General features: G+C 36.4%; 1 protein-coding gene across 30 annotated transcripts in view; it reads right to left on the bottom strand.

Annotated features, from left to right (window-relative positions):
- The window catches only part of KCNMA1 (potassium calcium-activated channel subfamily M alpha 1), a 504883-nt gene that overhangs the window by 164655 nt on the left and 318645 nt on the right, over window positions 1–21583 (bottom strand). For 24 of the 30 annotated variants that reach the window (XM_040605548.1, XM_040605549.1, XM_040605523.1 and 21 more), the window contains 4 exons: window positions 13881–13956; window positions 8723–8798; window positions 6912–7082; window positions 5152–5243 (listed from right to left, as the gene is read on the bottom strand). In XM_040605548.1, coding sequence (XP_040461482.1) covers window positions 5152–5243; window positions 6912–7082; window positions 8723–8798; window positions 13881–13956 — 415 coding nt within the window. Of the gene's footprint in view, window positions 1–4959; window positions 5052–5151; window positions 5244–6911; window positions 7083–8722; window positions 8799–13880; window positions 13957–14081; window positions 14373–19772; window positions 20348–21583 lie in introns of those variants that run through there. The other 6 variants (XM_040605521.1, XM_040605537.1, XM_040605541.1 and 3 more) reach the window with 3 other exon arrangements.

Below are 21583 nucleotides of genomic sequence, written 5' to 3'. Positions count from 1 at the left end.
TCATATGAACACTGAAATGAAACAACTGAATAAGAACGATCTTGATTCTCAAGTAAATTAGTAAATGAAAAATAAAAGAATTATAAATTAGTAGAGCTACAACAAATCTGGATCTGTAACCAACTCTCAGACCAGACTAACATAAACATTACTAATAAATACACTAATCTTGATTATTTTTTTATTGGGTTGTAGGATGGGGGGGTTTCCCTTTAAAAGAATTAACACAGGTTACCTTGCAATTCATATTTTGGCTAGGACTGAGTGTGTGAGTTCCAAATACCACAAAAAGAGTGCAACAGCAGAACTCTACTTATCCAAAACCAAGAATCCCCTGAAGCAAACCCCTGTCTCCTAAGACTTAAGGCCTGAACTTCACAGTTAAGAGGTTAGCTGGAGCACTTCAGAAAACCATCCAAAGGCAAAGTGATGACTGCCTCTTCCAGCTTTCCAGAGGTATGAATGCACACACGCAGGAACCTGTACGCTTATTGCTACATTCTAAAAACAATAGTCTCTCATCCACAGTGATAGAGTAGCAGGTACCTTTTCATCCTTCTATACCACTTCACTTTAAAAATATCATTTAAAAATGATGCCGTGAATACTAACTTGAGAGTCATGCCAACAGGTAAAAGGAAGAGCCTAAACAGAGTAAGTCAAATCAAAAGCCTTAAAAAGAAAAGAGCTAAGTGTAGCGAGGGTGTAGGGAGCCAGCTGCTGGTTTTAAAATCATTAAGAAAAAAACATTAAGAGAGGAAATACCACTAATACTCAAGGTGTATACCACTTCAGTTTGATGAAAAGAAGTCAAACAAAAACTATAAAACTTCCCCTGCTCTTATACACACATCTGTAATTATGTATTATTTTCCGAACTAAAAGCTATAGACTTCTATAATAAAAGATCAGATTTTTTTTTCTTCTCCACCCAACTATGTTACATCTAGCTTTTACCTCCAGCATATATATCCAGTATTTTGTCATTACAAACTACTTTATCTGTTCATAACAATACTAGTTTTGTCCCAAACAAAATTACCCAAATATAACTTTTTTCAATTATATGCTTTCATTAGTTATTACTTAATGATCTAGGAAGTCTCACAATGTTTTAGTGAGGTATCTCCTATATAATATTGCAGATGTTTTTCAGTGTGACAATGTAATGCTTGGTCATGAAGCAATAATGATTTAACCTTCATTATAAAATCGTCTACTTTGCATTTTAAAAGCATTTCTCATCTTCAGAAAGCATGAAGTAGGATAGACTACATTAAATCTCACAAGAACTCTGTCAGATAGTTATCCTATTATACCTCTAGGCAGGATGAGAAAACAATATTTTTTATGGTTCTGACTGCTTCTCAACCCTGAATTTTATTTCCCAGTTACCCCTTAGTTTTTATAGATATGTATGTATGTATCTGTATTGAACATCAACTATTTTTTGCCTTCGTAACTACAGTCTGGTTTCTCTGTATCATTTGTATTTATTGGTGACTACGGCAAGAAGGAATTATTTGTTTGTTCTGAATATAACTAAACTAAGGTGGCCAGCTTTTCTTGTCTACAGACCATCTGATTCTGGTGTGTCAGGGCAAACAGGAAAAACATTAGAGTCTTCCGATTAGCTGCTCTGTAAAGAGTAGCAAAACAGCTGTTTAGAAAGAACCTCATTACCTATAGAGCAGATCCCATTGCTTACAAATCTGAAATTCAAGACAAGGATTGGTACCTTTTTTGGCAACTTGGTTTTTTGTATGTTTGTAGGTTGGTTGTTTTTTGGAGGTTTTTTTGGTTGTTGGTTTGTTGGGGTTTTTTGTGCTGGGTTGTAATGCACCGACATCATTATGCTACACGTCATGAAATGTATCTTTTTGGTCTCGGTCACATTTTGTACAGTTATATTTGTATGCATTTCGGTATATACGCAACAATGAGTTAACAGGCGAAACTTCAATCAAAGACTCCAGTAACATTCCTGCTTTGTGCCCTATGAGACCTTAGAAGTCTCATTACAGGAATATACTACAAGGCAGAGACTGTAAATTAAATTTTAAATCCCCCATGGACCTTTATGACAAAACTACCTAGTTTCTAGTAATTTAACCAGTGATAATTGCATACTGCCAACAAACTACTTGTGTTTCCAAACTCTGTATGTAGACATCTCATCTAAGAGCAAAGTAAGCTTCTTCATTGTGCACAATGATTCCTATATAGTTTATGATTCCTTTGGGGTCTTTACTGGCTGAATATGAAATTTTGACAGAATGAAATGTGAGATCAAACTTGCTGGTGTGTTGGTTGTTTCTCTTCTTTAGTAAGCAGGGTTTGTAGAAATAATTTTTATGCATACATTCTAGATGCTCTTATAGCTATAATTCTATAGCAAGGCCCTCCATAGTGTTAAAGCCATGTGGTACAATCCTCAAAGCATACATAATCATATGTTAATTTTCATTTCCCACCTAAACATTCAATAATATAGAAGCATGCTATTCCACAGACATAGTTCATGAGGCAGCATATATAAACAGATATATAAATGCTACAAAGCAGATTCCATATATTTATCTATCCTGGAAAACGTTAAAAAGTATACGCATTTGCTATTTTAAGAGCTGAAACGACATCTTTCAACAAAATTTATCTGCTTTCATTTTGTACATGTATTTAATTTTATCTGGAAACTTTCTGACGTTAGGAATAGAACAACTGTAGTTTCTCATTATGTTTCCTGCCAGAATCTATGCTTGGTTGCTCAACTAAAGACCTTATATTACTAATTACTACCACATGTCTATATCCCAAGCAAAGGAAAACTTATTGGTTCTGACAATCCATTCTCTCAACACTGAATTCCAAATGAAAACTTAAATTTTGGCCAAACATAGCATTTCATCAATCTTGTTCTACTGACTGCAAAAGCAACACCAAACAAGGGGTGCTAATGGCTTTTTACTGTGCAGTTCCCAAGCTCAAAGTCTCTGATGAAAGACCCACGTGAGCAAAGGACATCTTTAAACTACTTAGTAATTAATAACTGAACCAGAAAACAGTGCATAATGTAAATCAAACAGTTGGTATGCTGATGACAGAACTGAGTTTCAAACAACAAGTTATACGGGCAGTAGAGATCAGCAGAGAAAGCATTGACAACAGGGTGAGCTAAAACCAGATAGTGCAGATAAATAAGACAAAAAGAAAAGGTTAAAAAAAAAAAAATAAGCACGCCCCAAAGCTAGCAGAAGCCTGTAATCTGGCGTTGAGCTTTGCAGGATGAAAGGTTCTGACTGTAGATCAGGTCCAAGTTTAGAGACATCTGAGCAATGCTGGGTACTAGTGACAATGTAGAAGGGAGAGACTAAAACTCTGTACGTAAAAGGGTTTTAAACCATATTCCCCTCCGCTATCACTCCTCTGGAGCCTCAAAAACAGAGCTAAAAATTCTGTGTTTGGCAAACTTCTCTTTGAGAAACCATGTATGAATGCAAATATGAAACTGGGTAGGTCTCTCTCATAAACCAACATTTGGAGAAGTTAATGAGACCAGTCTATCTCAGAACTCAATTAAGGCAATTTTTTATTCTGGGTAAGCAAATTATGATGCAAGTTTCCAACATTAGTGTGTTTACAGCAAGAAAACCAAAACCTTCCAAGAGCTGAGGTTATCTCAAAAAATGGAAGTACTGACATTTTCAATTGTGTCACGTAATTGCTTGAGCATCATTGAACATACAATAGCGTAAGCTATAACGAAAGAATACACTTTGATTTATTCTTGATTATTGATTAAACAGTGACATAAAACAGTACTCTGGAATTAGCTCTGTGGGACATTACAGTCTTTCTGCTCCACAGAGGAGAAAAAACTTGATAAAACCATAATCCACATTTATAAAATGATGCATGTGTGATGACTTGAAAGGAATAAAAGTAATAAAACATATCCCTACTAAAAGGTAGGGAGAGGATGCATTGCCTACAGTACTTTATGCTATATGACAAGGATTCTATACAAGTAGTCTTTTAAGGCAAATATGTCTCAATGATATGTAACGAAAGAAAAGACGGCAACACTAAAGGTGATATAGAGGAGAAACTACTATATCGCCAAGTACATCTAGTTCATTAAAGGCGATATCCCAGCAGGTCTAGATGCTGGGAATCTTAGAAAGAGCTAGTTTTAACTTGGTCAAGAAAACAAGCAGGCTTTCAATAAAATGTAATGTAGTCAAATAAAATTTCACCTTGCTACCAGGCAAAAATAGGACTTCTTATGGCTTTGTTTTCTTGGTTTGTTTTTTTCCCCCCATATATTGATACTAAGGCTACCACTTGCTCTTCTTAGGATAGGTTTTATATTGTGTGTAGAAGAGAATCACTTTAAAATCCTTGGTCACAGATCCTAAAATCCAAATGTTCGCAATATTCATATGAAGTCAAAAGGAGCTGCATGAGATCCAAATCTACTGTTTGAAGAATGATGAATAGTACTATCAGACTTCTGACATAGTCAGCCTAATAGAATAATCCCATCAACATAAATTGCATATTTTGCACTCCCGTAAATCCAAGTTTCTTGAAGAACTGAGTTGCTTGAAAATCATGTGAATTATCATTGTTGCCCAGTGAAGAGATGAGCACATGATAATCTGATGCCTAAAACTGTGAAGCGCTAGGTCAACGTTGTTGCAGAAACTAATGCATATGCAGCATTTGTTCAAGATGTGTGCCAGTGTAGACTTAGTAGCATCCAGGTTCTTTTAAATTAGGGACAAAACGTTGTGACTCGTACCATAGCATAGCCCAGGTCTCTAATTATAGTGTGACAACTCTCCAGTGGTAACATCTGATGTCAAGGAATACAGCCTGCTAAGCTGTGAGTCAGCTATTACCACCATCAGGGGCTCTTTAAAGTCACACAACCACACCTGGTCTGTTTTGACTTACTTTCTGCCTCGGGTTGAGTTAAAAGTCCCGCCGTATTTCTTCCGATTAAGGATGAGAGCAGCAATTTCTGGCACGTAGCGAGCAAACATTGCCTACATGCATGAAACAAAAACAAAAAAAAAAAAAAAAGAAAATGGCATGCAGAGAGTGTTCTACTGCAGCAGAGGCAGCAGAGCCTCTTGGGATACTTACTTTCTTCCACTAACCGCACTATAGGAACCACCATATTTCTTGCGGTTTCCTATTAACTCTATGATTTCAGGGACGTAGCTGGCAAACATGGCCTAAGAAGAAGATAGGAGACAGAAGAAAAGACTAAAAAGAGAGGCCAAAGAAAGGGGGATGATGAATATTTTCAGAAGATATATATCTTTAAGATCTGAAAATGCAAAAGAATTAGATCTATGCAGTTGTTTTAAAAAATTTTTTTTTTTAAAAAAATGTAAAAGTTCTTATCAAACAAGAAGGCTTAATGTAAAAGTTGGTCTTGGAGAAGATGCACACCTTACAAATTAAGAAAATGGTCAAAAGAGGAAAAATAGACACACAAAACAAAACAAGAACAAAATTAATTCAAATCGGTCTCTAACCATAAAATACAGTTATGTCTAATTCTTCCTGAAGAGGGGAGGGGAAAAAACTTATCCAAAATACACTGCAAAAAACAAAAATAAGTGTTATCATTACTGTTACATTTGTAGTTTAAAAGACAGATTTTTCCCCCCATTATTAGGATTCAAAATAAGGCAAAAAACACGATGAAATCGGGGTTATTCCCCTTAGTCAAGAAACAAAAATGTCACCCCCCGCCCCCAAAAAAAAGCTTTTCCAAAAGTTTATGTTTTCAAAAGGATTGGAATAACACGTGATAGTAAAAAGGTTTTGAGGAGAAAATAAAAATTATTCTGCCATGTTTTGTCCAACAAACATCTTCCTTGTGGCTGGATACTTCGAAGAGCTATTGCCATTTGACATGGTCTTTGTCTTTGTATGTCAATAAACATCGATGGGAATGCATATATTTATACTCATATATATATATAGATATATATGTATTTCTGTTTGTCTCATATATTGCATTCATAACATTAGTTATATACATATCACCTCTGTGAGATGTATGTATATGTGAAATCGATACATGAGAGAAAACAATACACGTATGTATCTATGGGCACAATTTATATTGTGAATCATCCATAAAGCACTTACCTTGCACAGAGTAAATAAAAAATAAACCTTGCTGGTTTACAGCACAACATTGCAACAGGTCCTATAATATTACTAACACTAATAAACAATAGCAAAGTTAACAGAAGACAATTAGTAACTTTGGTGCTATGTACATACAGGACAAAGAACACAAGCACTTGCTGACATAAAAGGATACTAGTTATGGCCATGTGATAAATTGTGAGTTAAAATTCTGCTATATGACATGAAAGTATGTTTGAAATTAAAGAGAATGTGGTTTGCCATCATCTGGATCAGGCAAGCTGCTCTTTAAGGCAGTCCAAAGCCACAGTGTTTGTTGGAATGTTGGGAAGGAACACAGAAGGGTGGGTAGGGTTTCTGAAACCGCAAAGTGCCTTTAAGTATCTACAGCAGCCTCAAAAAATACACACTACAGTCACTCACTAGAAAGTACAAATAACATTATAAGTTGAAATATTAAGGCACTTAATGTATTCACAAGCATTATTGATTTAAATGGCTTAGAAAAATTCTCACTCTACTAAACCAGACTAATTTGATAAGCTCCACCAAAATATTTGTCTATAGAAGAAAAAGGGTGTATTAAACATATTTAAACATCTTATAATTAATTTTAATTCCCTAAACCATATATTATTACTTCTTTAATTACAGCATTGAGATATATTGTATCAAATATTAAGGTAGCTGGAATAATAATAGTAGTAATAATAACAACAACAACAAAGAGTTTTTACCAATCCCCCAAGGATGAAGAAGACCATGAAAAGGCGACCAAGAGTTGTTTTTGCATAAACATCTCCATAGCCAACAGTGGACATTGTAACCATCAGTAAATAAACACATTCCCAATATGTTAGCGGTTGATTATTTTGGAAATTTTCCCATGGATCCCCTGAGTTCTCCACCTAAATTTGACAAGAAAGCATACAATGAATTAAAAGAGCTGTACCACAAATTAACTCTAGTGATATATGTGTGTGTGTGTATATATATGTATGTATTTTATTTTTTTAAATGGCATATAAACTCCTAAACCTCCTGTGATTTATTTTTAACAAATACAGAACCCAACCCTGCCCCAATTATACCGCTACCGTTCTTTTGTCGACATACACAGCCTTGCCACTCATACCGTTTGTAGAAAGTTTCTTTTCCATTCACCACTACATAACTTATTAATGCAGCTAGATAAGTTCATTTTATATTTTATTTTGTTCAGAATTTTTTTTCAGTGATTCTTACTTGTAATGAAATTATACTTCTTAGTTTGGGTCTTAAAGCATTATGTAGCTACTAAAGGCAGTAGTGACATGTTAAGTTCAGTGATACTCATTACTTTTCCAAGAAGCCAGCTACTGTATGTGACAAAGTTGTAGATTTATCAGTGGGGAAGGAGCATGCCCTCTCAAATCTGTTCCAGAGTAAAAACGTTTGATGTTTGAGGATTCCTACAGTACAATAGAGAAATTTATGCTGAAAACCAAAACCAAACCAAAAATAACCTAAACCCCAAGCTCTAGAAAATAGCATCCCTGCCCTCCTGATGTAATTTTATTTTTTTGTTGTTGTTGTTGTTAAAAAACGTGGTCATCCCTGAATGTGAAGTATATCAGAAACAAAAACATGCAAAATTTCAGTGCATCTTCATAAGAGTGAAAATTAAATTACTATCTGGTATAATAACAAGATAAACATTCTGAATATTTGATCTTACTATAGCTGGATACAGGTCAAGGTAATTCAAGTGAAGTAATTTTAATTGCTCTGGACTAACATCAATATCATTAAAATATAATATTAGTCCAAAACCATTCCTGAATAACTTGTTACTACTAGCAGCTTGATCATACAATGTACTTAAGGGACAAACAGTTAACCACATTCAATCATATTTACCAAAACTGATCAGTAAACGCCATTAGTTTTAAATACGCAGTTGACATATGCCTATCCTATATATGCATATTCACATTTATGAACTCATGTACTTCTGCACTAGCTATCTTAAATTTTTCACGTCTTGCCAAGTGCAGAACAAAAAACTATTACAAAAATCTACGTTATCGGTGACTGAAAACTACATAAATTTTTTTTTTAAATTTCAAAAGAGAGGAAAACAATCTCTTAAAAATCGCTAGCCAGAATGGTGGCCATTCCATTGCTTCTCGTGGGAATACAGAACTGCCTCCTGGCACAACCCCTGCTTTCATCATTTCAGCATCATTTCAGCCCTGCCGACCCCTTCCAGGAAGCAGCCGGGTGTTTCCTTAGGAAACACTACCACCTGCCGGCAAACGGTGCCCTTGCCCCCACTTCCACTGGTCCAAGTCTATTTTACGGCTGAGGTTAATGATGTATTGCTTACTACTCAGAATTAGTTTCGAGTAGAAGCCGAAAATTTAGGAAGCCGTGATGTCATTTTTTATTGTACTCTCTGGATGTGTTCAGGGGTTATCCAGAACAAGGCGATTTCAGGTCATCAAGTAGCTCTGAGAGCAGACGATCCATGAGAAAAAGTCAATGAAGTATTTTCAAATATACTTACCAAATGTATGAACCCAGCTGCTGTCAGCCACGTGCTGATAAATATAGAGCACAGATTCACCAGCTTGATGGAATTACTGAAAATAAACAAAACCCAACGACAAAGAGGAATTTAGACTGGAATTTATCACACATTTTTCATATGTACCTGTATAAGACTGCATGCCTCAGATGCGAGAGTTTGGTAATGATTTCTGAAGAGAAGCAGGCTCCCTAAAAAACTCGATCAAAAGCCTGTGCAAAATAGGTGTTATTTTGTCTTTGCAGAATTCACAGTTGCATAATTTAGTGACCTTGAAAGAAAAATTCCAATGCATTTGAGAGCAGTCAAACGAAAACCTTAGCTTCATTTGTACTCATAAACAAACAAACAGAAAGAAATAATGCTTTTTCCCAAATTATTTCGTTGCCTCCAGTATACTCACCTTCTCATTTATCATCGCTATACACATCAGAATTATCCGTAAATATTCTGGTACCCTAAAATACATCCATGCAGGCCCAATGAATTAAACTGAGCAACGCCACTTAACATTAGCCACTGAACACGGCACTTACACAAACAATTGACTGATGTCTTTCAAATTATTTCATTTCTTGTACGCTTTTTCTATACTCATTGTGCTTTTGACCTCAGACCTGTGGAGGCTTTAAAAATTAACAGCAAGAAGATGATTGTGTCGCAGCCTCACCACATGTTAACACTCGCAGACCTGACCACAGGACAAGACTATTTTCCTACAGTTATAGTAAACAATTAATGAACTATTGCAGCCAATCTGTAAACACCATGCTGCTTTTGCAGAGAAAAAAAAATAAATTATGATTCTCAAACTAAATAACCCAGACACTTTGTGGTTTTTGTGTAAAATCTTAAGTAATTGTCATATTATTCTGCTTGCCTGAACTCTTATGGACTTCTTTGTGGAAATTCATATGAAGCTAGACTATTTCATATTAACATTTTTCTAAAAAAAAGATGGAAACCTACCAGTCAAACTCTGCAAGCTCTTTTTAGTCCCACTGAGTAGTATGTTCCCTACCGTAGCCAGAAGTTATTTTGAAGCAAGGACCTCACTCAGTTCAGCAGGAAAATGCCGTAGCTCATGGAAGAAATACAGGTAAAGACTGCTCCCTCTCTTCTTACAAAAATCACTGTGACTTCAAAAGCTAAGAGGGATATTTCACCAAAACAGAAGGAACTAAAGTCCCTGTACTACTATGTCTAAATAATCTCACCCGTCCAAGGAACTGTATTGGAAATAGCTGCCCTTAGTTTTTGAAAACATTTATAACAAAGAATAATGCCTCAGAAAAATCACTGTTATTCCTTAAAGCAATACTTTCCTAAAGAATAAAAATCATAAAAAAAAAATCATTATCAACATTACTGTAGAATTTATACGTCTGTTTATAACAACTTTAGGATGATAAAAATGCATTCTTTTCTAAACAAAGTTGAGAAATGAACCTGCAAAATTCATCAGACCGGCTCCCTTAAAAAAATTTTAAGGGTTACAGTTAGCAAAGCGGGCATCTGTGGGTACTAGGAAAGAAATACAATTGGGTAATATGACAGGTGCTGTAATGAATATTGTACTCAAAATTAAGAGACTATTTCAGCAGTTCTGCAATTAATAAGCATTCACCTACATCAACATATATTCCCTAATTCTCTCTTTCTTAAGGCGTGCTTGATTAAGGTTCATATTTTGTCAGCAACAGCATTCAGACATAGTGCGGGACCCTAACATGGGTTTCTAGATTTAAAAAAATCATAGGAATCACGCTGATGGAAAGCTCTGCTGTGAAAGGCTAAATATCGTCCTTCACATGGGCTTAGGGCACAAGAGGCTCCTGATACACCGACGTGTCACCTGGTCTCCGCTTATTACTGTAATACAAGTAAATGGCAACAGCCATTAAGAGTAACTATTTACGTGAGTTTGGTACCTTTTATTTTTGAAGATTTATTAAACACCGTGCCTTCTCTCTCCTCTATGAAATACTCCCTGTGTTTCTGCCAGTCTAAATATAGATGAAGGATTAGTCACAAACATTTTCCTCCTCTTTAAGCTCTTTCCAACATCTGTGCAAAATCCCTTACTGTGAGCCCTGCCTAAGCCTCTGTAGTTTTGTCGGAAAATATTAGAAAACAGTGAAGGAGAGAAATTTTCAACTGAACACCACACAATTCCTTTTATTTCATAAAATACAGAAACAAAAGATATTGCGTAAAATACATTTAATTTTAAACTAAGTAAACAAATAGATCCTTAGCAGACTGTGGTCTTTTAAGACACCACTGTAAAATTTTGCTTTGCCTTACTGCTTCTTTTCAAGTATAATTAATCATTTTTCAGATATTCTAATAATTATCTAGCACTCCCACATTACATTGCTGGTCTTCTCACTGCTTCTATTTTTGCACTGTTTAGCTTCTTCCTTTGGACTCCAGTGTTTAGAACAGCCCTTCTGCCCATTGTATAAATAATAAATGTGTATTTTATTCCCATATTTTAGTCACTAATTCCAGGAGTAATTTTAATTTCTAGGTTGAACTTTTTTCTTTACTGGGGAAAGAGGAAAAGGAACAAATTTCTTCTCTAACTGCACCAAACATTAAAAATATAGCAGTACCCTTTATAGCCTATCGCTTTCTCATCTTGTCAGTAGTTACTTCTTATTAATGCCAAACACAATGAAATGCCTCTAGTCGAATTAGCTCCGTATTTTTTTCACATAAACACATAACACCTCAAACAGAGCGCACTTTTATCTTTTGCAGAATTTTTAAATAATTTGGGTGGTTTTTTTCCCTGTACTATCATTTCAGACTAGTAACAATATACTGAATTTACAATCAGTAAACAATCCAAGTGTGCCATTATTCCTTGGTCTTTACACTCACAAACAAACAATGATGTTGAAAATTTCATTAAAACCTTGAAAGCGGATTGCAAGAAATGCAAAATATATTAATTCTGTAAGATTTTTAATCATCCCTGAACAAAAGAATGTTGCAGTAGCTGGTCAAAAGCATACAATAGTACAGGAATAATAACAATTCAAGGCCACTGTATGAATTGAAATCAACGCTTGAATTTAGGGAACTTTTTTATTGAGACTACAAGCTTAACTGCTCTAACACTTGCAAAACTACTAAAGATTGTCCATTAACCACAAGTGGTCAGCATGCTGCTTTTTTCATTAAGAAAGATTAATAATCCAGAAATAAAACTCTCATTTAAAAGTATTTTGGTACTGTAGCAGAAAAAGCAAACTGTACCTACAACACGAACCGTAGTTCTTGTTTATGATAGTACTTAGGAACACACTGAAAATACAAACTTTTCTAATTGAAGTTAGTAATAGCAGCAATAAATGTATTTTCTCATTTTTTGCTTTGTAAAAGCTAAACTCACACAAGACAATTAATAAAAGCCAAAGTGCACAGATGGTCAAATTTATGGCAGGCGTAACTAAAAATTTTTCTAAAATAAATGACATTCTGTTCATTTGGTTTAAATTGACTTACCCATTTTACAAAATCATGTTTTGTGAACACTGATAGTATTCCTAATTATTTAGTTCCTTTCAGGTTATTAAGACACAAAAGAGAGGAGACATATCTTTCTATTGAAGAACCAGGAACAGGGAGAAACATAAAAAATTGTTTCAAGGCACTGACAGTTTTTAAGTTAAAAAAAAGGCGTTAGTGATGAACTGCTGGGGATTAATCAGCTGAGTAAACTCAGTCACACAAGGAAGCTTTGCTTGACAGGCTTTCTAATAATCAACATTTGAGGTTTAAAGATATTTGGATGTTCATATAAATAAAACATCTAATCTAAGAGAAAATTCTGCACCAGAGAAATGTTATCTAAGTGAACAAGTCAATGCTGAATAAGCCAGCTCTGAATACACTGAATGTGATTAATGCGGTATCCCTTCATTTATGGATCTGGAAGTTTACAAATCCACCGCTCCTCAAGGGGCTTTATCTAAAATCCTTGCAGTTTATGGGGCTTCTCCATTGACTGGCGTTTCTTTTAGCAAGGTTGCTCTGCGTGTTAAATGCAAACGTACTGGCTCTTCTGAGCTCCTGCACAAATTATTCTCCTTTACCATATCGGCAGTATCCTGAGCTACTGGGACTGCACCTTCACTGCACACTCTGATTTCTTTATTTGACAAGAACTGAATTACTTACAGTCACACAGCTAAAGACAGACAGCGTGAAAGTTTTACAGCAAAGAGAAGAGTTTTGAGGTTAAGGGTTGAAGACACAGCTGTTTACCATAAGCACGTACAAATCTCAAGGATCTATTTCCCCCATCACTACTAATTAACATAGCAAGTAAATGGAGTTCCTTGTATATAAAGCCCTCACACCCGCATCATCGAGCAGTGTAGAGAGCACAGGACATCAGAATGGAGCTCAGTTTACAGCAATTATTGGAAGCTGGGCTCAATACTTCACCTGGGGCGTTCTAAGGAATGATGAAAGGTGATGTGTCTTCAACTGCAAGGCACAGGAAGGTTCCTTTTTATTTCCTTCAAAGTTATGCTGTTTCAGCACAGCTTTCATGTATTAATAGCCCAAAGAATCAGTGAAAGGCAGAAGGTTCCTTCGAGTATATTAATTATTCTTTGAAAAAAATGCTAATGACAATAAACACAATATAAAGATAGCTCAGTGTAAAATTAATTTTTAATATGTTTTTGATGTGCAAAAGGTTGCTTAGTTCAAAAAAGCTGAAACAGAGCCACAATGATTATTTCTCCAAATACCTTGTAACTACATCTGTTGAAAGAATTTTGATTTCTGTCTTTCCAAGGCAGCAGAATATGGACCGATTATGTGGAAAGAAGCAATGTATAATCAGTGCAGAGCTCTGTAATTCGTTCTGCTTTTAATGTATCAGCACCCAGTCTTGCTCAGATATGTGACATCACATCAAATAAAATCTACTGATCACATAGCAAAAGATGCTGACACTGATAAATCATGCATCAGCAGAAAAAGGTTTAAAGAAAAGATAGCAAGGGGTTTTTTTTGAGGAAAAAAAAAGTCATATATTACAGTGACCACAAACCTAAGACATTTATGTTCTGTCACCAGTGCAATAATTCAGTATTGTAAGAAAAGGTCTTACCTTGTTTTAAGGATATTCAGAAACTGCAAAATTTCTGAAAACTGTATCAGTCTAAGGGCTCTTAAAAATCTTAAACCTGCAGTAAAGAAAAAAAACAAAAACAAAACTCTAGTAAAGAATAATTCAAATTATAACAACATTCCACTTACAATGACAGTGATCCATTAAATCAACATAGATAACATACAAAATGTCAAATACCTTTGAAATGTTCTTCCATATTTAATGGTTCGAAGATCCTTTACCAGGTCTTTTTCAAACTGTTTTAAACTTTTGTCCTTAATAGCTGAAGTATCCTACCAGAAAGCCTTAGTTTATGTAGGAAGCCATAGGAGGAGACATAAAGGCTGAAAGCTAAGGGGAAAAAAACCTCACTGAGGTTCAGTTGGAAGTTCTAGTGCACGTGTCCTTCTCTTCCAGGCTGTCAGAGGCACATACAAATCTGCATCCTCCAAGCTCGCACATTGGTTAGTGAAAAGTAAAAGTTATGGGCATGAGATGTGATAACCTGGATAAAGTAGACTGTGTATATGCCTGATTAAATTGGTAAATCTTAGTGACGTAAAATCTTTTATTATAATAATGCTCCCTGCCTCCACCCAAATTTCAAAAAACTGAAGCAGGAATAGAGAGAAATAACACATTCTCTCTTAAAAATGACAAACCTACTATAAATCCTTCCATCAGGCTATAACTATAGGAACAGATTATACTTTGGCTATTAAAGTAGCGATTATTTTCACAAAGAAATAGCATTTTTGTGTTGAAATCAGGTTGTACAAATAGCAATTCCCAGACAACTACAAAGCCAGTGAGGCATACACAAAGACAGTGTGCACCAGAGGAGATACTATAGAAGATTAAAGGCTTAAATTATTAAAAGAGGTTTATGCTGATAGTAAATAATTTGGCTGCAGATCTTTGGCATATGAATAAAAGTACCTTGTGTATCATACACAGCTTATAAAATTAAAATAAAGCTTTGAGGATAATTTTTATTAAATGGTACAGCCAGAAGTTACATAAAAGTTGTGTAACATGGTATCATGACTGTTAGTTAGGTCCAGGGCAGCTTCTTCTCATACATCCTCTTTATTGATACATATTTGACCCAATTCCAGTGCTATAAACCGCTTTTTATTTCTAGAAACTCAAGGTGTTCCTGGCAAACTTATAAACCTGGTCACAACTGTCATCATCTCAGTGGAGTCGAGAGGTTCCACTCAAGAGCAAAGATGCATGTGGTGAGATGTGTTTAAACCAAGGCTTTATTTCCACAGTATTCTTGGAAAGTTGTTAAAGAAAATTTTTACTCTTCCTAAGGCTCATATGTAGCCTTATTAAGCAGTCTTGTTAAGGCTCCTAAGTAGCCTTAAAGTAGAAAATCACTCCTGTCCATTACATAGATATAAAGTCTCTTTTAAATTACTGGCTGCAGGGAACTGAAGATTAATCGCAACTTGAAAACTGGATTTGGGGATCTAGAGGAAGAGCAATACAATGATGCTTAACAACTACGAACTTCACATCCATTTTCGATTAGAGAATGAACATTTTGGATCATAGTGCTGAAATAAGAGACATGTCCCTCTGCTCCACTTTCAGTAGTTCCCACAGTTGCTACTGCTATCCAAAGAGATGTGGCTGGACAGGGATGGAGAGGAACTTTACTAGCAACCCTAAGCTTTCTCAGCTCTGTTCTGTCCAGCTACCTCCCTCGCTCCATTCTTTTGGAACTTTTTGATAAATGGTTGATGGGAGAAAAATCTTTCCTTTCAAATGTTTTGCACGACTTTTGAAGTTAATGAGATGCCCAAGTTACCTATTGCAATGATTCAAAAAGATGCCTGAGGAACAAAGTTCGCAATAAAATCTCTTACCTCCAAACTCTTACAGTGCTTAAGCTTTATTTTAGTTGTTGAGACATCAAATAGAAAAAAGAGACTACAGCTTCAAAGTATTTTTTTTGTGAAAGACGAAAATCACTATGGATTAAGCTCTGCACTTGCTAGGACCTACACTATTTTTAAAAATTCCCTCTAGAGAACAGAATTTAAAATAAAATTTTAAAAAGTCCAGAGTTTGCTTGAATGGTTTAATTGAACTACAAATAAAACTGGCTTGTAATTGTAAAACGTACAATCGCCTTGTAACCTCTGGATCTTCTCTAGGACTTTACTTGCGGGGCTATGCCTTATAGCTAAATTAATTACTCCACAGAAAGGACCAAATTTTGATCTTCAGAAACCTCAGTGTATTACCTGCTTTGCGTGGTTCAAATCTCAAATCAAAGATGAAATGAAAAACCACAGTTTTCCTTATCATGATGCCAGATGAACTCTTCCCAGTATTCTGTACTTTTCAAGACCCAAAGAGATCTGTTATTAGATTACTATAAACATGTCATTTTATATGATTTTCATAGAACAATTGGGGCTGGAAGAGATCTTTAATGGCTATCTAGTCCAGCCCCACCGCCACCACCACCCCCTGCAATGAGCAGGGACTTCTTCAACTGGATAAGCTGCTCAGAGCCCCATCCCACCTGGCCTGGAACGTTTCCTGGGATGGAGCATCCACCACCTCTGGGTAGCCTGTGCCGGTGTTTCACCACCCTCACTGTGAAACATTTCTTCCTTATACATAGTCTAAATCTGCCCTCCTTTAGTTTAAAACCATTAGCCCTTGTCCTGTTGCTACAGGCCCCGCTAAAAAGCTTGTCGCCATCTTTCCTATAAGCCCCCTTTAGGTACTGGAAGGCTGCTCTAGGGTCTCCCTGGAGCCTTCTCTTCTCCAGGCTGAACGGCCCCAACTCTCTCAGACTCTCTTCACAGGAGAGGGGCTCCAGCCCTTTGACCATCTGTGTGGCCTCCTCTGGGCTCGCTCCAACAGGTCCGTGTCTTTCCTGTGCCCCAAAGCTGGACACAGAACTTCAGGCAGAATCACCTCCCTTGACCTGCTGACCATGCTTCTTCGCCAGGGATGGGTATTCCAGAAAAGTGTAAAGAAAGACCTCTGAAACATGATCTGAACAAAACACATAGAGGGACTGGACAATGTCAGGGCTGCAGCTGTAGATTTGAGTAACCCTGTTTGCAGGTACTCACAGTACCTCGCTCGCGGGGGCTGAGCAGACCAGCATCAGTGCGGGCAGCGTTTGCCAGCCAAACCCACCCTGCCTGCTGCGTCTGCTCCCCACGACACCACGAACACAAAGCCAGGCAGCCAAAACAGCGCCACCCGTAGGGACAAATTACAGATGTACTCAGTAATTTGTAAATCAGTAACAGAATGCCCCACACTATGCTCTCTCACCATTTTCAAATCAAATTTACCTCCCAGCTAAGATGTTATCTCTTCCAGGCCCACCAACTCACCAAGAACAGAAATTTGTGATGTTTGTTTATGCACCAAGATTAGTAAGCAAAATTCTGTAAGTAGGAACACTACCAAAAAAATCCCATTTTCCAAAAGCTGTGTCAGCTATGTATAGAAATGTGTATCTCTCCCTTTCATTAGCAATATTTTGGAATTTATTTTATACCATTTATACAAAAAATAACTCTTGGAAGATGTAATTTACCTAGAAGATCTCTCTAATCACAGGTAAAATATACAGATAAAATAAAGGGCCTCTTCAGTTTGTCAGTCTGCTGCTTCTAAAAGGATGACACAAGTATGCTTCTGAGCTGGGGTTTATTTCAGCTGCAACACCTGGGACAAAGCTGAAAGATTCACAAACTTCTAGACCACAAAACACTTGTATTATTAGCAAATCAGATTCCTTTAACAATATGAGACAAAGAATTTTAGTCAATAGCTTCCACCTCTAGTACAACAATTTGAGTTGTAGTTATGACGATTCAAATGAACCTCCAAGTATACCACAGGATTATTTTCTTACTATGAAAATATTTGTTTAGCTACCTGTGTTGCCTGTACAGCTAACAGACCATTTTCAAAGTAAACATAAAATACATGTGTAATGTGTCCTATTATTTTTACTAGGTAATGTCCTGGATAACATGTGCCATCTAGTATTATTTCAGATTCTGAGTGCTCAACCTGGAATCTGTAAAAAGAAAAAAAAAACAAAACCAAACCAAACAGAAAATCCCCCCAAACCACACCTGACTCCCAGAGATCAAGTGCCTACCTCCTGAAATTCTATACGCTGAATTTAGATATGGAAATTTGACACATCCACGTCTTTCAGGCCAATTTTGAAGGGTCAATAAGAGAGGCCAAGTACCGCCCAAAAACCTGAAATCAATCTTAAATATTATCAAAATCAATAATCTGTGGAATAGGAAACAACGTACTATGTTGAAATACTAAGGTAGATCCAGAAAACAACAGAGGCATTTTTCTCATTTCGCTAGATGCTTGCTCAGTTCTGTGAGGGGTGCTGCAAATATTCTCCTGCCACTGCTTTCAGACTCTTTACTAAGGACCCAGTAAAATGGACGACCAGAACTGTGACACAAACACAACCAATAAACTATGTGCCGGTAGCAATACAATTACAGTACAAAATTATTTTCTCTCTAAAGTTTACAACAAAACAAATATTACTTTAAGCGCTATTTGACTTTACAGTCTTAACGGTGCGGAAATACAGTATTTTCCTGTCTCTCAAGGAGTTTTGCAGTCTCTCTGCTGAACTAATGCTTTCCACTGGATTCACATACAGCAGAAATCAGGTTTACCTGTAGGTTACAAACTCTCCAAAAAAGAAAATATGTCATTTTAAATCTATAAAGGGAAAGAGGAAAAAATAACAACTGAACTTATCTGTCTGTAACGAGATTCGAAAAAGCAGAAACAGAAATTGGGATATTTCTTCACACAACATGAAAAGTCAATCTACCAACAACAGCATCCAGCATTACACATTATTTCTCATCAATGAGATACATAATCCCTCTCTTATTGTCGTAAGTTGCTTTTTCTTGCTTATTGACAATAGCATATCCAAAATATTGGTACAAGGATTCAATACACAGAGATCCTATACACCATTTCTATCCCTGACAAACCATTCACCCACGCATCAGACCGGTGTCTTCGTCAAACATATCAATGGACTACTTCTACCCTGGTATTTCATTAAGACCATATGGTTTACTGCAGACTGAGCAAACCAGAAACCATACTTAGGAAATCAGAACCTTTACTGAGACATGTACAATGGAGGGGTAAGTTTTCGGATATAAAATAATCCCATCCTGAATGCCTTCAGATAGTGTAGCAGAGCAACCAGAGATTCCACAGCCTCATTTGTTTGAAAATGAAAGCTCAATACACAAGATGGGAAGAAATAGCACGGGAGGAAAAGAATCTGCCATTCCCTGGAAGCAACGCAGCCCAAATATTTTGATACATTTCCCTGCCTCTGTTATGCAAATGTATAAGCAGAGAAAACAGCCCACAGCTTGAAAAAGTCAACACCCTACAAACCGGTACAGTAAAACTGCTTCGAGTTCAGAATCTGTACAGGTTGTATACTAATTGTTTTCAAAGAATGCTGTATCGAAGACTTGTTAATAGAACTCTCTGTTTCTTTAACTTGTACACCTATTAAAAGAAAATCAGCATTTTTTTTATTTTTTTTTTTTTTTTTTTATTTTATAACTCCACCATTGCAGAATACTCCATTCCATCCTTTGGTAAAGACTGGATTACCTGATTCTAGGTGAAGACTAAATCCCTTTGATGAGGGAGATACCAGCAGCCTACAGCATGTGAGTTTGGGAAGGAAAAAGGAACCAAAATACCGGAGCATTATTTTGAGGTTGAAAAATTATATATAATATCTTTTTAGAAGAAAACAACACTAGCACCAGAGACAGAATCACAAACTACAGTTCCGAAGAAAAACTCAGACCTTACCCCAGTATGAGCCGACCCTGTAACAAGACACCAAGGAGTTGCGAAAAGTATGTTGTTCTTCCTTTTCAGGGATATTATGTCCAGCTTTGACACGATATCCATTTTGAAACAATTCTCCAAGAGATTTTTTACGCCTTCTGGTACTTTTAAAAGTTTCTGTACGTGTGCCCCCAGAAGGGTTGTGGTAGACTAAAATCTTGCCGGGAATCATGACTATGTATCTTCAGCTTCAGGAGCACGGCACATAAGTACTGTGGTCCAGTCTTCAGTCACAGCATCCGCTAACAGCGAAGACAGTCATGTATTTACCCTTCAGTTATTAATTCAGTATCAACACTGAGAGATAGCTCAGAGTTCTTTCTTTAACAGAACTTCTCTTTGGAAGCAGATTTATTTAACTGGACACAGGATAACAAAGTTCACTTTTACATGTTGTTATCAAAAGATCATTCAGTATAATCTAGTCCACTGCTCTTAACATGAAACAAACAGAATTGATTCAAACACAAAACTCAGCCTCACAAAACAGACTATGAGTATCACAAAGTGGACGGACAAAACAAATCACAGAAGCAGGCAGGCAGTGCAGATGCTGCTCTGATCCGTGATGTATTAGAGCTTAAAAGCCATCTTCTATCCGGATATTACCACATAAGCTTCTTTCAGATACACCAAAGAACCACACCCATCGATCCAAACCCCCAAAATGTGATGCTGTTCACTTGTAACGAACAGGTCCTCTCATAAAGAACACGGTTCTTGTAGTTCACATACATAAAGGGTATTATTTACTGTGTATTATTTTCTTTGCCAACTTGATATATCTGTCTTCTGGTTAAAGCTAGTATGCAGAAGGCAAAGGTTGCATAATCAGCCAAACTCTTACAGGATTTATCCCAGATGAAATGAAATAAAAGAAAAAGAAAAACCAACAAAAAACTACAACCAAATAGACACAAGAACCCTTCATCTAATCCCAGTTAATGACGGCTATATTACTGAAGGGAAAAAAAAAAAAAATCAACATAATTTAGCCATCGGGCAAGAGCCCAAAGAAGAGAGTGCATTAGTTTCTCAAGCAGACTCAGTCTGTGAATATTCCCAAAACTGGATTTTTCTTCAGCCAGCTATCATCTCATTCAGTTAGGAAAAGCTCTTTAAAATAAAATGTTAATGTGAGATATTACCTTCCACAATATATGACATGCTTTCTTAGTCAACTTCACTGCTTTGAGCATAACATACAAACTTCATCTTGAAAAGCTATCTTCATTTCGAGGAATATGCTTATTGTTCCTATTTTTTGTCCCCAGAGGAGACACAAAGATGTACATGCCAAAAATACATCAATGCCATCTGGAGCACAATGCAAAGCAGACACAAAAATAGACCACACCATGTGCTTATAAGAAATGTACAGGATCTTGAAGTGTTTTGGAAGTGTTTTTGAAGGGTGACAATGCTAAATGGGGAGAACAGTACACACAAATTTCAAATTTCAAGTAATATGCAGCGAGTGAATCTGAGGCAAACCACCTCTGTGACACCTTTACACTAAGTTCTTACAACCAACATGGTCATATTCCCACTGGTCACAATAGTAAAGTTCTTCCAGGTCTAGTAACAACAGTCTTTGATTCTTTATATACACATGCAGGCATATATAATATATATCTGTGAGCGCTTGAATGGCTCCTCTCCAACTGGAAAGATTTGAACACGGCAGCACTTATCTGTGTTACTAATCATGTCTTGCACAGCTCAAACTGAAAGAACGTCCTACTTACTTTTTGCCATATAAGGCACACTTC

The sequence above is a fragment of the Falco naumanni genome, chromosome 9, assembly GCF_017639655.2.
Source record: "Falco naumanni isolate bFalNau1 chromosome 9, bFalNau1.pat, whole genome shotgun sequence".
In the NCBI taxonomy this organism is placed as follows: Eukaryota; Metazoa; Chordata; class Aves; order Falconiformes; family Falconidae; genus Falco; species Falco naumanni.
Note: the sequence above shows the minus strand (reverse complement) of the source record. Positions and strands in the feature narration are given on the sequence as shown.